This window comes from Gobius niger, assembly GCF_951799975.1.
Source record: "Gobius niger genome assembly, chromosome: 16".
Lineage (NCBI taxonomy): Eukaryota > Metazoa > Chordata > Actinopteri > Gobiiformes > Gobiidae > Gobius > Gobius niger.
Window position 1 is genome coordinate 20,070,398 of NC_136867.1, and position 15,871 is coordinate 20,086,268.

Genomic DNA, 15,871 nt, shown 5'->3' on the forward strand with positions numbered 1-15,871 from the left:
TGTTATTTGTAAATTGCTACAACAAACTTGTTCCTGTAAAATACTTCCCTGGTTATATACCTCCTTTCCCCCGACTAAACTGTGACCAACACAGTATCGAGAGTGACTGAATATTGCACTATAGAGCCACTTTGAAGATATAACGCTAATGTATTATTATTACTTTGAGGTACAGGCTTGATCAATAGAAGTGAGACACTGCATATGGTGATTTAAATCGAGTACACAAATTCACAGTGCATTATCAGGGAGTTTATTTAGTTCAAGGCCCTAAAGTTGTTCCATTATTGACCGAGGATCGTTTCCGGCAAACACTCAATAGAGAAGAAAGGCCTTTTGTCTAAAGTGAGAGTCCATAACGTGATCAATAGACTGTGACCTGGGAGCTCTGTTACCAGAAGCTGCTCTGGTATTGATGCGCAGAAAAAAAACAGGGGAAGTTGTTTAGATGCTTGTCCAATACAACGATAAAGACAATACAAAGGCCTATACATACAGCAGGTAAATCTCAACAACAGAGGTAAGCAGATGACCCACAACAGTTTATGAAGCTTTGAGACCAACACAATGCATGGCTCAGGTTTGTTTGTAACAGGATAATGTAGTGTTGATTTAAGTGTTCAGTCCAGAAAAGGGCTGTATAGAGTAAGATTAACTTTAAAGGCTTCAATATTTGGTAAAGATGTCAAAAGTTAACTCCAGTTTCTTATGCTGTCATGCCTCTCTCTGGTCAATCATATGAATTGCGGACAAATTGTTCAAACAATGTTACTATACTGTTATTACATTGAATGGTAGACACAACAGCGAGGAGAGATTGTGAACTCGTGACACAGAAGTCAGTAGAGTGTCTGGCGTTACAGTGCAGCAACCTTACCCACTACCAGGGCACAAAGCATTTTAGAAACATCTGATTTTACAAGATACTGAAGGGCCAAATAGTAAGTTATATTTCACTACAATCCGGGCCTTTGCTTCTCTGATCACAGCCCTGTGCACCTAGTCATTGTGAATGAACACTACCGACCTCTAGTGGCCATCAGAAAAACGCGCTACTTATTTTAGCTTTATTTTGAAGACTCATTATGGAAATAGGCCTACAGATAAGAGCGCTTCAGCAGTAAAAGAAAACACGACCAAAACTGTGTAGTGTCACCCCAGGAAGTACCTGGCCCCAATAGACCCCCCCCCAAACACAAGAGAGTAGGCGTATTTTGCAGTTTGTCAAAGATGGACCAAGCCTATGGTTATTACTTTATTAATAATATTCTCCTTGGCCTATTGTTTTGCTGGATCTTTGCCATGTTTTTGTGAGATTCGGAGGATCTTTTGTACTGCAGAGAGTCCATAATGGTCCTGAAGAAAGCTTTTAAAAAGAAATGAAACACAGCTAGTGTATGAGCTGAGGACATTTGAGACCAACAAATGTCTTCTTCTGAAACACTGAAAAGGCACCAAGAGCCCCCCATGCTACAGGAAACAATAAAGTGACAAACAAGGAGGTATCCGGGCAAGACACACAGCTAACGGACATTCACTGGAGAATAAAACAGATGAACTCTTCCCAGAAGATGGTGAGAGACTGTTGTGGTGCGGAGGGAGCTGCGCTGGAGGAAGAGGAAGGAGGAGGTGAAGGAGCTGGCCTGTGCAGGACACCACGCTCTGAAACAGGGACAAACTCAGGTTTCCCCATCCTCCAAAAACATGCTGGTCAGGTTGGCCCACAGTTGCTGCGGCTCAGGATTAAAACCTGAACAAAATTTCGTGATGACAAATAAAGCACTACATACTCACTACATCTACGCACCTTTGATCCTTTCAGGACCAATGGACAGTCATGCAGCTGGATTAAAGTATCTGGGATGTAAAGCACTTTGTATTTATTTTATTGATTGATTGATTTATTTGACAGGGACATTGCAAGTACAAATCGAGCTTGTTACTGATGCGATGCAAAAAGAGTTTATAGCTAGTGCTAATTTTCAACTCCAGTCCCTGGTTGGGCCTTTCTACACAAAATTAACATTTTCAATTTTATCTTAAAAACTTACCTATATACACTATATAAATCATTTAAGTTTGTTTAATTGGAAATAAACCGTTTTGAAACACATCATGGACAATAGTTTGGTGTACTTGTTGGGAGCGTATACCCAGAGTGCGCTCATCTGTGGTTCCTGTGGAAGAGGACGCCTGACCTCTAGTGGTCATTGGCGGAAGAACAAGAATTTATTCTAATTTTATTTTGGAAGACTCTAAACGGAACTATGCACATATTTTTGCTTTGAACTTGATCATTGTTTTCAGTCCTCCCTCTTGACATTCAGTCTGCTCTGCATACACTAGGAGCATTATTTACACCTTGTCAATGGTCTGGCGAGCAGAGACTTTCTGAAAATGCGGGGGTTTCCTTTAATTGTTACTTTGTTATTAACTGCATCATTGGCTTATTACATCTACTTACCTTTACCTGATGCCATTCAGAGGCCATGGAAACTAATGCTGCTGGATGCAACATTCCGGACTGTAGTATACATTGTAAGTTGCTTGTTACTCGTTAATTGCATAATAAATAATGATGTGTGACATTTTGTAACGAGTAACCTGGATCAAAGAGTGGATTAGTTATGACATGCATGCAGACATTTGCGGTTAGGCTTCAGATTGGACTATTATAAAGGTAAATTTAAACAGCTTGATGTCTGTTAGTCTTTCTAAGGTGCCTACTGCAATAGAAAGACTTTGCCTGTCAGGACTTGCATAAATCATATCTAAAAGCGGTATAATATACAGACACTTAGGGTACAGTGCTTGTTGTCTATACTTCATGAATAGCAATCATGCTTGAAGGAAGTCATATATTTTACATGGTCATATAGACTACATTACTGTGATAAACCTGAATGTGAAGTAGACAGGATCTCTCTTGTCTGGTCACCTTTGGTCCACATTACACAGTTGGCATAAATGACGCCTATTGGCTGAACACAAACTAACTTGACTGGTTTAACAAATGCACTGTGTTTGCCTTTAACTTAAATAGAATCAGACAATAGCAGGGTATTCATACAAACTATAAAGTAACATGCCACAACTTGATATGAGCAGCAGGGTAGCCATATTTGAGGGGAATTACTTGGGTATAGGAGCATCATAACATTAATCAATATACCTTTATTCAAACTATTGCTGGGCATGTGTTCCTGTTTTAAATACCTGTAATGATCACCCCTACAGATTTCTAGGGGCGGGCAGGTGGGGCACGAGTCCCTCTCAGTGAGAGGGGGGCAGTGTAATGGAAGTCAATAAGTTAAATCCAGTTCTGCCTAACCAAACTAAAACAAATATGCAGACCAGAGTTTACCAGAATGTTGAGAGCGAAGTCATTCTTGATTTCTAATTAAAATTTGCATGTGAATCCGTGTATTTACTTAGCAAGCTCCTTACTCTGTACATTTCTTGTCTCCAGGCTGCACTGAAGCAATGGCTTGGCTTCAACCACTACATCATCTCCATCAGAAGAACCAGTGAGTTCTTTGACAAGAACCCAGATCCTGAGTTTCTCCCTGGAGTTATAGTGACTGATGAGACGTTCTCTGGTGTCCCGGTGCGAGTTTATGAAGCGTCTGGGGTAGGGGGAGGTCTGAAGAGAGGACTCCTGTATTTTCACGGAGGAGGATGGGCCCTGGGCAGCGCAAGTCAGTGGTATTTGTAAAAGTAAAGCAAATATGTAGGACTTCTACCTAACCACATTCTAACATTCTGCTTTACTTTATTCTCAGAGAAAGGGGCTTATGACAAAATGAGCAGGATCTGGTCTGATGAGCTCAATGCTGTGGTGGTCTCTGTGGAGTGAGTGAGCCTTGTTCTGTATATTTACTACAACACAAGTCTGTGTTTAATTTACTGTTGACAAATATGTTTTAGGTATCGTCTTTACCCAGAAGTGCAGTTCCCTGTGCCGTACTTGGACTGCCTCACCGCAGCAAAGTACTTCCTGTCTGCAGAGGTTTTGTCCAAATACTCCATTGATCCAGAGCGAGTGGCTGTGTCTGGAGACAGCGCTGGGGGAAACCTGGCTGCAGCAGTGGCTCAGGAGGTGTGCACTTTACTCTATAGTGACAATATTATCATTATGTTCATGGGCACCAAGTTGATCTGTTCTGTGTTCACAGATCTCCCAAGACTCCAGTGTGAAAGTGAAGTTCAGCGCTCAGGCTTTGATTTACCCTGCAGTGCAGGGCCTGGACTTCAACACACCGTTCTATCTTCAAAACCAAAACATGCCAGTGCTGTCTCGGTTCTTCACGGTGAAGTTTTGGATGCAGTACCTGGGAGCAGACCTCTCTTTGATAAAACAGTTCTTATCAAACAACCACAGCTCTCTGCAGCAGCCTCTTCTCACTCCTGAGTTAAGAGCGCGCTTTGACTGGACCACGCTGCTCTCTCCAGAGCATCAGAAGAACTACAGGCCGGTTGTAGCGGATGAAGGGTTGGAGGGGATTTTGGAGAAAGTCCCAGGGCTGTTGGATGTCCGGGCTTCTCCTCTTCTGGCTGAGTCAGAGGTGTTGTCCAAATGTCCGAAGGCGTACATTATGACGTGTGAGTTTGACGTGTTGAGGGATGATGGTCTGATGTACGCGCGGCGTTTACAGGAGGCTGGAGTCACAGTCACCAGTGCCCACTATGAAGACGGCTTTCACGGCTGCTTCAGCTTTCTCTTCTGGCCTCTGGACTTTGATGTGGGGAAAAGAGCATTCCGAGACTACATAAACTGGCTACAGGACAACCTGTAGAAGTTTGTCCATACACCTCCATGTCAGGGCAACACTTAACCAGGACCAGAAGTTGATTTTAACTTGATATGAGTTGTTTTGAGAAGACACTAATCAAGTCTGACTCAACAAGCTTATGTAGAAATCATGTAGAAAGACATTTCATCATTGTTGAGGAGCTACTGAAAGGGGTGGAGCTTCAGGTAGCTTCAGAGAAAGGTTGGAGTACCCCTGTGTGTTGGTTTTATAAAAAAAAAAAAGGAGTGAATAAAATTGGCCATCATTTATGTTTGCTTATTTTGAAAACTCAAAACAGAAATGTTCTGTGAGATTAACCCTTAAATTGCAAAAGTTGTGCAACCCGTGATTTTACTGAAAAAAACTGTTTCTCTATATATCCTCCATCCAGAACTCCATCAGGGTGTTAACATGAGCTCTACCCACACAACAAAATCCATTTTAGGGTCAAAGTAATGCTCAGGACTGGTTGTAGTACTGTTTGTTTTAAAATGTACTCAATAAAAATCTGGCGCCTCAAGGGTTAATATTTATTCCCAGTCCTCACCCGACCTTCAGACTCCTGATATGAGCAGGCGTGAGTTGCAGCGTGTCAGTGGTCAAGACCATTGAGCCAAGACTATCACTGAAAATGCTTCGGTTTCCACTGATCATTTCTTTGTTATTAACAGTCTTTTTGGCTTATTACATCTACACGCCTTTACCTGATGCCTTACAGGAGCAATGGAAACTAATGTTGTCGGATGCAAGTTTTCGGACTGTAATATACACTGTAAGTTTCTTTTACCTGTGAAATAATTGCATAACATAGCATATAATCTCTTTTACTGTATGGGGGAAGCAGTAATGACACATATGCAGTCAGGCATACTGGATTTTACGTTAAGCTGGCTACAACATACATAGATTACTTGGACAATTATAAATCTAATGTTTAAGTATTCACTGACTATTTGTTGTCAAGTAGGGTGTCTAGACTGTCTCCGGTCACCTTTGGTCCACATTACACAGTTGGCTTGAACGACACCCATTGGCAAAACACAATCTTGAACTTGACTGGTTGAAAACAAACGCGCATTAATCTGCCTTTGGTGAACAATATCATGGCTTAATATTAGTATTTCTTTATTTGAGTAGTTGGGTTTTTAAGCACCAGGTTAAAAGTCATTGACATTAAAGAAAAGAAAACACAATAATAATGCCCAAAAGGAGTAGGCTTATTATGTATTATTTAATTGAATGTTTTTGCCTCAAAATTAGGCATTCATGTGTACAGATGGCTAAAATTGTGAAGAAGAAGAAGAAGAAGAAGAAGAAGAAGAAGAAGAAGAAGAAGAAGAAGAAGAAGAAGAAGAAGAAGAAGAAGAAGAAGAAGACGAAGATCTTTATTTATATAGCGCCTTTCACAGATATAGTCACGAAGCGCTTTACAAGATTCAAGATTTTTTATTTGTCAAACCATGTGAATGGTTTGAAATTATGTTTCTCTCATCCTTGATTGTGGAGCGGGGGGAGGGGGAAGAGGGGTGGGAGGGAGGACAGGGAGTTCAGCTTCCCGATGGCCCTGGGTACATAAGACAATTCACTTCATTCACTCCATACTCTGTGGTGGTAAGCTACGTTTGTAGCTTCAGTTTCCCCTGGGGGAGACTGACAGAAGCGCTGTCGTGACGGCACACGTCTGCGCCAACGGTCCCTCTGGCCACCACCATACATTCACTCACATACATCATTCATACAGGCCTATTTTACATGTTTTTCATGGAGAGAGAGAGAGAGAGTGAAGAGATAGATAACATTGCAAATCATTATATATTACATTAAAAAAAGAATAACACACAGGTACAAAGCACAACAACCAAGACACACTTAAAGTAAACACATACAGCACTTTATAAAGAAGATAACTATGAATATGCAGGCCGACTACAGACTATTCAAATGCCTGACCAATCAGAGGTGACATGCTTCCTCCCCTTTCCCCCCAAACTGGTCTGGAACCCCTTTGGGAGCAGAGCGGTTCACTTTTGGCTGTGAAAACACCAACTCCGTTCCGATGGAAATGCCCCTTTGGTTACAGTCACACAATAGGCCTACATTTGTGACAAACATATTGTATCAAATAGTAACATTCCTTTGTCGTCAGTCTCACTTTAAAGCACATTTTCCCAAATCAAATTTCAAACCTACTTAAATGACAATCTCTTGCTACATGAAGTGTTATAAAATCAAACTTTTGACCAGCAGCTTTTTTTTTTAAGCCTACTGTATTAATTCACTGTGTAATAGTATCTTATCGGTTGTATGTTACTGTAACATTTGTGCAGTGCTTAATTTGTAAATTAGTATTTTCAGGAACACTTTTGGTCTGATGTGATGGATTGGGGAACAGGCCAAAACATTTGCCGGAACACTCTCATTAGACACCATTATATCAGATACATTTTTTGCCGGATCCTCCAAAATATTTCCCGGATCCTTAACCCTGAAAAAATTTAATTGGGGGAATGCGTTCCCCCAAACGGGGGATCAAACTAAGCACTGCATTTGTGTTTGTAATTTTGCTGCTGCCTCTTGGATAGACTATTGCAAAAGAGATTTGTGATCACGTTTAAAGTGTTGAAATGTTAATTGGTGCATATGCTTTGGGCAAGGAAAGAAAGTAAGCATTTTATGGTATGTATTTCTTTTCTACAGGCCTCACTGATGCAATGGTTTGGTTTTGGCCACCATATTACGTCCACCAGAAAGTACGTTGAGGCTTTGGAGATTCCCCCAGATCCAGAGTTCCTACCTGGAGTGAAAGTGAGTGATGAGACTTTCTCTGGTGTCCCGGTGCGAGTTTATGAAGCGTCTGGAGGAGAGAGAGGTCTGAAGAGAGGACTCCTGTACTTTCATGGAGGAGGATGGGCCCTGGGCAGTGCAAGTGAGTGGGGACAGTATTATTGTAAAAATCAATCAACTATGCAGTACAAGATGTTCTCCAAATCACATTTTAACATTCTGCTTTACTTTATTCTCAGAGAAAGGGGCTTATGACAAAATGAGCAGGATCTGGTCTGATGAGCTCAATGCTGTGGTGGTCTCTGTGGAGTGAGTGAGCCTTGTTCTGTATATTTACTACAATACAAGTCTGGGTTTAATTTACTGTTGACAAATATGTTTTAGGTATCGTCTTTACCCAGAAGTGCAGTTCCCTGTGCCGTACTTGGACTGCCTCACTGCAGCAAAGTACTTCCTGTCTTCAGAGGTTTTGTCCAAATACTCCATTGATCCAGAGCGAGTGGCTGTGTCTGGAGACAGCGCTGGGGGAAACCTGGCTGCAGCAGTGGCTCAGGCGGTGTGTACTTTACTCTATACTTATAGTTACAGTACAGTATTATATTATAAGTACCAAGCTCTGTGTTCACAGATCTCCCAAGACTCCAGTGTGAAAGTGAAGTTCAGAGCTCAGGCTTTGATCTACCCTGCAGTGCAGGCCCTGGACTTCAACACACCGTCCTTTCTGCAAAACCAAAACATGCCAGTGCTGTCTCGGCCCTTCATGGCGAAGTTTTGGATGCAGTATCTGGGAGCAGACCTTTCTTTGATAAAACAGTTCTTATCAAACAACCACAGCTCTCTGCAGCAGCCTGTTCTCACTGCTGAGTTAAGAGCGCGCTTTGACTGGACCACGCTGCTCTCTCCGGGGCGGCAGAAGAACTACAGGCCGGTTGTAGCGGGAAAAGGGTTGGAGGGGATTTTGGAGAAAGTCCCAGGGCTGTTGGATGTCCGGGCTTCTCCTCTTCTGGCTAAGTCAAAGGTGTTGTCCAAATGTCCGAAGGCGTACATTATGACGTGTGAGTTTGACGTGTTGAGGGATGATGGTCTGATGTACGCGCGGCGTTTACAGGAGGCTGGAGTCACAGTCACCAGTGCCCACTATGAAGACGGCTTTCACGGCTGCTTCAACTTTGTCTTCTGGCCTCTAGAGTTTGATGTTGGAAAGAGAGCATTCCAAGACTACCTAAACTGGCTAAAGGACAACCTGTAGAAGTCTGTCCATACACCTCCATGTCAGGGCAGCATTTAACTAGGACTAAAGTGTGATGCAATGGACCAGTGATAAGAGACACCAAAATTGCCTAGCCCTGACCTACACATTTATAGTAGTAGGTTTTCTGTTGCACTAAGTGAAACATTTCTGAACAATGTCTATAGGCAGTTTGATGGAAACCTGCCAGCTGTGCTTAATTTGTAGATTCCTCTGAAATATTGACTAGATCCTTTATGCCAGTAGTGGGGATTTAACATCCACAATATCCAAATTGTACAACATAAAAGATGTATGTTTGTTTTGAAGCCTTTGTATGTTTGCCTGGTACGATGTCTATTGTCTGCATGTGTAAGCCTACTCAAAGGCAAAATTTAATTACTTATATAATTTCACAGTGTTACTGGTTTCATTTAAATAAACTTTTGAAAAAATGCCAGTATCACTCAATCTGTTCATCAAACTGCTCATCTCTGCTGCTGCATTATTTGTCCTCTTTGTGGTCTGGAACGCTGTTTTACTTACAGGTTGATTTCCACCACCAAGCTTGGTGGGGTTTTCAAGCAAGCCAGGTTAACAGTATTACAAAAGACAAGAGAACACCACAATGCCCAAAACGAGTAGGCTTATTATACCTTATATCTTTTATTGTTTTTGCATCAAAATTATGAAGAGAAAGTTAACTATGCATTTGCAAGCCAGAGTCTCAAAGGCCTGACCAATCAGATCGGTGACATGCCCTTCCCCTTTGCCCCCAAACCAGTCTGGCTGGCAAACTGCTCCAGACCCGAGGGTTGAAGTGTTTTGGACCCCCCTTTGTGAGCGGAGCGGTTTACTTTTGGCTGTGGAAACACCCGCAAAATGCTGTTTGTTGTCTGCTGTTTTCCGTGAAAATTTGATTACCTAAATAATTTTCTAATTGCAACCATTAAATAATCAGTTTAATTAATTCTGCAGCCCAACAGTACATCGTCTGATTTCTTTAAGGCCATTTTAACCAAGTGCATCCAGGACTATGACTTCACAGTTGCTATTGAAGAGGACCCTGCCCCCCGCCTCCACGCTGCACTGGGGGTCCCGCAGCATTCTCAGAACTCCCTGCCTGAGCTCGGGGGAGGCCGTCCGCCTGAAGTCCAGCACCTTAGTGAGGAAGTCCAGCAGCAGCTCTCCGGTCTGGTCTCCTTCAGTGAAACACTCGGTGATGTCCATGTGAGCCTGCAGCTCGTAGCCTTGATAGGGGACACCTCGGGCGTCCAAAAGAGTCTTGATGTCTGCAGTGCTCACAAATTGATGTTCGTTGTTGCACAGTTGGCTGCGGAAGGTTCTCCACAGCTTCCCCCAGCCACTCTCACCTAAAAAAGGCAATGAGAAGGACATTACAAATTGGAGGTATTTCTTGAACTTTTTTTTATTAACAATGCTTTTGTTCTAAAATCATTATTAAAGACAACATTTCTGTATCTCTTGTGTATCTTTGTTAGGTGATGTAAGACACAACCTCTCATTATTAAAATAAATGAATGAATTATTCTTCAAGTCTTATATATTCTTACTGAATCAAATGTGCATGAATACATGGCAGGATTAGTGTATCCACTCACCAGTCACCAAAGCAATCAGAAGTTTTCCTTTCTTATCAAGGAGGCTCTGAAAGAAGCTGACGGTGGCTCCCGGATCCTCAACAAAGTACAGCACCTGTGGATTTTGCACGGATGATGAGCTGATGACAGGATTCATTCATTTAATTATGTGTGATGTATGGCAACAAAGATCCTCTAATTCATTAATTGACATGAGGCTTTGTCAACTGACTGTTACCCAGATGTAAATGGACTCAATTTAAATAGCTTTTCTACCTTCATCATTTACAGGAAAGGAGCCAGTCACCCAAACACACTCTCATTCACACAGACACTGGAGGCAAGGTGGTGAAGTGTCTTGCCCAAGGACACAACAACAATGTGCATCTGCGGGTGCTGGGATTCGAACCCCCGACCTTCCAATCACGAGACGACCTGCTCTACCAACTGCACCATTGTCGCCCAATGTCACCCGATGTGTCAGAAAAGTATACAGACATGCAGCATGTGAATGAAGTCGGCCTTCTTGGTGATATTCTTCTGTCTCCACTGCTCCTCAAACTCAGACGCTGTCATTTTGTTCCAGATAAACTTGATGTGCTCCAAGTCCGGCTTCTGGCCGACCATCACTGCATCACACAGACAGACTGTCAAGAATTATATTTATTGCACATTTTGAATCAGAAGGGAAACAAATCAATATTACAGATGCATAATGTAACTAAAATAGTCATAAATTACATATAAGTAACTTTTTTTGACTCCAAACAACCAAACACAGTTTGCTTACTCTACATTTGCTAAATCTCTCAGTGACATGTCCTGAATGTACAAACACTGACCACAGAAATCAGATGTACAGTGATTCATGTCATTTAGGCTTATACCTTTGTACTTGTCGAGTTGCTGGCTGCTGGGATCCACCACCTCATTATCCACTAGCACCCATGGGTGCTTTTGAGACAGCTGAGAGAGCATCTCCAGGTCAATGTTACCTAAATCATAACACGGTTATTATTACACAGATCACTGACTTGATACACACCAGGCTCCTTTATAAGTGAGATGGACTGAGGACGGAAGCAGCCTGCCACTCTCAAAGAAGATGCTGTGCTACCTTTACAGCATAAGTTAGTTTACATGCTTGGAGGAAAGCGTGGTAATGGAGGTTAGCGTAAATGAAAAGACATGTGGGACAATATGCAATGGTCAAAGCTGGGATTGAACCTCCAACCTTTCGATAATGGCGGAAAGTTCCACCACTGACACATTCATAGCTGTCAAGTGTTTCTGAGGTTTTAGATGTTTTTTGATGTCCATTAGAGACTGTGTAACATCTCTGTGATGTTCAAGAAGAAATTCATGCACTGCATTGTATCCGCTCTGCAGCAAAATATGATTGATGACAGACTGTGGGGTCAGACTAAACATGGCTACGCATATGACACATACTGCAGCTGAAGGTAGAGACTAATACAGAAAATGGGCATACACTTAATGCAGCTGTTAAGTACAACAAAAGGCAAAGGGTTTTACTGTTAAAGCCACAAATAACATTATCTCAGAATACATGCACACCTTAACTGTTTGCTGCAAAGGACTTAAAAACATCTTTCTGTCTCGTATAAAGCCGTGTTAATGAGACAAAGTACTTTAAGCATTCTTACCTTCTCCACTTCCAACACCAATGACATTTAGCCGTGACTTTCCGTTGCCAACACTGAGAGGAGACAATAATTACAGGTCTTTTCAGTAAAATACTTCAAAGTGGACTGTATGACATGTTCTGAAGGAGAAACACAAAGTGATGGAGCCTTTGAGTGTTTTGAAAAGCACCAAAAATGTTTGTATTATTACAACTATTAATATCAACGTTTTCCCTTGTAATTTTTGTCTTACAGTGTGTTTGAGGGGCCGATGTCGCAGACTGGTTGCCTCGCTTCCGTTAGTCTACCCCAGGGCAGCTGTGGCTACAATAGTAGCTTACCACCACCGAGAATGGAGTGAATGAATAGTGCAATGTAAAGCGTCTTTGAGTGTCCAGAAAAGCGCTATATAAAACCAATGCATCATTATTATTATTATTATTATTATTACCTGGACAGTATGTCAGGCAGGGTGTTGTGGATGAAGTCCCTCATACACTGATGTTCCCCGGAGCGCTCCAGATACAGGTTAAAGGATTTTTGGTATCTGTCATCGTCATCAGTCAGGCACTTGAGCGGAGAAGTCATGGTGCGAGCCTGACAAGAAGATTTACAAGCAATATGATATCACGTTCAGCGCCAAAGTTCAAATGTTAAAGGAATAGTTCACTGTTTTTACATACAGAGATATGTTCTTATCGGCGCTTAGACGAGTTGAAACGTGACTGTCTGGTCTTTGTGCGTGACCTCAGTCACCAAAGATGTTGTTAGCATTTGGCTACTTCCAATGTATTCCTATAGCTCCGAACGGGAGTGAAGTTAGAAGCGACCACGCTCCTCCACGGGCACGCACAAAGACCAGAGAGGTACGTATCAACTCGTCTAAGCTCAGGTAAGAACATATCTGAGTATGAAAAAACGGCGAACTATTCCTTTAAGGTTTCAAAGAAGTATCAATGTGAGAGCAAAACTTTAGAATATGGCTCAGTAGCTACTGTGGTACATCCCTGGTACTTACAGAGGTCATTCCTAAATACTTAAAGTGGTAGTTTCTATGTAATAACAATGTAAGTACTAGATTATGTACTGGCAACTAATGGGTAGAAACTACCAGTTATCTAAAGTGGTAGTTACTTTAAGTGGTATGTCCAAGACACTCAGTGATATACACTATAGCAAGAATTGGCATAAAGGTGGGTAGTAGCTTGTACAGATATTATTGTTGCTTATGATTATGATGACTTTATAATTAAATTAATAAAAAATATTTTAATAACACTCTTTATTTTGATGAAAAAACATAGCACATAGAACACTGAAAGCAAGAACAACATTTATACATTTATTATAATTTAGTAAACATTCTCCTGAACAAGTTTTCCCATACAGGCACATAATCTGTATTTACATCCCTGGACTTTCATGTAAGAATGACTGTGGTTAACCACTAATGAACAGGAAACTAACAGAACTCACGGACCGGATTCTAATACGGACCGTTCTTAATAAAATTCACACAACTTTACTTTCACAAGTAACATCTGCAGTGTCACCAGTAAGAAATATCCAGAACGATTTTGCAACAAAGACTCTTGCTTTTATTTTTTAAGGCCAACAGGAAGCATTCAGTTCTTATTATGGTATTTGGCAAACAGTGGAACTTCAGAAAAGATATACCGTTGTTTTGATCAAGGATCAAGGATTTAAGATTTCCAAGACCTGGATAAACGGGATAAATTTGTGAACGCGTTCCACATCTGCAGAGAGAGATTCAAGAGCAGACACGGCGCGGATTTGTTTGCTCCTCCTTGTTCGCAGGTAAATCAAGTAGCCTACCGTGGTGATGACGGCTCTGCAGTGATGCGTAAAGACGCACAGGAGGGACCCGCGGCCTAACTCGCAAAACCGCCCGTTACTGTGTGCGCAGAAAGATCGTAACCAGTCTGTCGAGTCTCTTTTGAAGTGGCTAAACTTCAACGCATTTGAGCCCACTGTCTAATATTATAGGCAGACTAACTGTGCGCAAGTTGAGAGAGCGCACCTCTTCTCCCTTCTCTTCTCAGTGTACACAGACAAATCGCTCTCTCTCTCGTAACACCACAAATACACGTATCTCCCTGTCCTCTTCCTGAGCCTCACCGTCCTCCCCCGATCTCTTTCCCCCTCGTCTCCTCCTCTCTCAATGCTGTCCCCTCCTCCTGACTCTGTCCCGTGTCTGAAGCCTCTAAACAGGGCTCTCTCTGGTCAGTGCGAGGCTGAGTCTGAGTAGCAGCAGCGGCTCATTCAACAAGGCGATATGATAGCGGTAATCACAGGATTTTTGTCTACCGCAAGTGCGCGGTGCGTGTGTGGGTTTAAGTTGTTTCAGCTCGGCCCAGAGCAGCTGCGCCGAGAGAGAGAGAGAGAGAGAGAGAGAGAAAGAGAGAGAGACAGCGAGAGAGAGAGAGAGAGAGAGAGAGAGAGAGAGAGAGAGAGCGAGAGAGAGAGAGAGAGAGAGAGCGAGAGAGAGAGAGACAGCGAGAGAGAGAGGTGAGGTGAGGTGAGGTGAGGTGAGGTGAGGTGAGGTGAGGTGAGGCGAGGCGAGGCGAGGCGAGGCGAGGCGAGCGTTGGCAATTCTATCGCCTGTACGGCAACGTTTTTGACTGCGTTTTCTCGTTCAAACGTAATGCCAAGTAGCCTACACCGGAGCGCCGCCGCACATCATCTGACGCGCGTCCATTTCGACACAGGCGGCGCGTCAGGGCACTTCAGTTCAGAGGCTTTTCCTCAAGCCATGTGGTGCTTTAAACGCGTGATTTATACATTTATCATTAATAAAATAAGACACGTATGTCCGTGTTGCGAGAGAGAGAGAGAGAGAGAGAGAGAGAGAGAGAGAGAGAGAGAGAGAGAGAGAGAGAGAGAGAGAGAGAGAGAGAGAAAACGTGGCTCTCTTTTGCAGGTTAATAGGGGGCTGGCGATTTTTACAGAAAGCGCAGTCAAAAATGTTTCACTCACACTGGCAGCTCAGAGTTTCCATACCCTGCGCTAGACCTACTTACGGATTACACCATAACTTTGTCACCCACCTTTCTGTAAACTTCTGAGGATTCCAAACTCGTCTCTTTCTTCGCTTCTTTTGCCTCTGTGGTTGCAAACGCGGTTAACGCTTCTGACGTTCTCCTTCTACTATTACCACAATCCGCGTTTATGTAACAGGAGGGTTTGTCTGCCCTTCGAACCCGCCTATAAAAGGGGCGTTCTATGTTAGTTCCCTCATCTGACCTTTGACCATCTGATGCTACACGCCGTTGCAGCCACGATTAGGCGCACCAAGGTCGGTAAAATTGAGGCCAGTGACTGGGCAGTAGCTACGTGTACATGTACGTGGTACATCCCGTGTAGGGGCTTGTATGTACGTGGTACATCCCGTGTAGGGGCTTGTCCTCCCATGACGGGAGCTCCAGCGCCTCATCTTCTGTTCCCAATTGTCTGACTTTCACTGAGCATGTCATCTGTTGGAGCCTTGTCCTTGATGTACTTATGGATCTTGGATGTTTCATCCAAGTCTCAGGGTGCTGGATTTGGGGTGGAATCCTCCGTGCATGGTTAGGAGCTTTCGTGTCTTAACATCTGTGGTCTGTATCTCTTTGGCCAGCTATTCCTGCAGGGTATCTGATTACTGGAGGGTAGCTGTTTATTGACTGCATTTCTGAACAATTGTTGTTTAGCTCAATTTCCTCTTACATTTATATTATAGCGGTGTGCATGTAATCAATATACATTTTATGTATTTGTCTGATCATCAAAACAAGGTTAATAAGTTAAATACATATGACA

At 42.7% G+C, this 15,871-nt stretch overlaps 2 protein-coding genes across 2 annotated transcripts; one reads left to right on the forward strand and one right to left on the reverse strand.

Annotated features, from left to right (window-relative positions):
* The first annotated feature begins 2,305 nt into the window (after nucleotides 1–2,305).
* On the forward strand, nucleotides 2,306–9,024 carry LOC306976294 (uncharacterized protein). Its single transcript, XM_079574214.1, has 10 exons — nucleotides 2,306–2,538; nucleotides 3,470–3,698; nucleotides 3,783–3,852; nucleotides 3,928–4,099; nucleotides 4,176–4,792; nucleotides 5,382–5,565; nucleotides 7,491–7,719; nucleotides 7,817–7,886; nucleotides 7,962–8,133; nucleotides 8,206–9,024. The coding sequence occupies exons 1-10, from the start codon at nucleotides 2,398–2,400 to the stop codon at nucleotides 8,824–8,826; spliced, it is 2,505 nt and encodes an 834-aa protein (XP_079430340.1). The 5' UTR covers nucleotides 2,306–2,397; the 3' UTR covers nucleotides 8,827–9,024.
* Nucleotides 9,025–9,776: 752 nt separating this feature from the next.
* On the reverse strand, nucleotides 9,777–14,103 carry LOC306975806 (histamine N-methyltransferase-like). The gene is made up of 7 exons (XM_079573566.1): nucleotides 13,889–14,103; nucleotides 12,504–12,649; nucleotides 12,074–12,126; nucleotides 11,294–11,401; nucleotides 10,905–11,035; nucleotides 10,428–10,521; nucleotides 9,777–10,178 (listed from the first exon to the last, which is right to left on the reverse strand). Exons 2-7 carry the CDS (start codon nucleotides 12,638–12,640, stop codon nucleotides 9,820–9,822), a joined length of 882 nt encoding a protein of 293 aa, XP_079429692.1. The 5' UTR covers nucleotides 12,641–12,649; nucleotides 13,889–14,103; the 3' UTR covers nucleotides 9,777–9,819.
* Between the last annotated feature and the right edge of the window lie 1,768 nt (nucleotides 14,104–15,871).

Excerpts from the sequence above, each read along its gene's own strand:
- LOC306976294 (XM_079574214.1), top strand. The coding sequence starts at position 2,398 with ATGCGGGGGTTTCCTTTAATTGTTACTTTGTTATTAACTGCATCATTG. Across the intron at positions 4,793-5,381 it reads AACTGGCTACAGGACAACCT|CGTGTCAGTGGTCAAGACCA; the intron begins GTAGAAGTTTGT and ends CGTGAGTTGCAG. Across the intron at positions 5,566-7,490 it reads TTCGGACTGTAATATACACT|GCCTCACTGATGCAATGGTT; the intron begins GTAAGTTTCTTT and ends TCTTTTCTACAG.
- LOC306975806 (XM_079573566.1), bottom strand. The coding sequence starts at position 12,640 with ATGACTTCTCCGCTCAAGTGCCTGACTGATGACGATGACAGATACCAA. Across the intron at positions 11,036-11,293 it reads GCAACTCGACAAGTACAAAG|TGATGGTCGGCCAGAAGCCG; the intron begins GTATAAGCCTAA and ends TGTGTGATGCAG. Across the intron at positions 10,179-10,427 it reads TCTGATTGCTTTGGTGACTG|GTGAGAGTGGCTGGGGGAAG; the intron begins GTGAGTGGATAC and ends TGCCTTTTTTAG.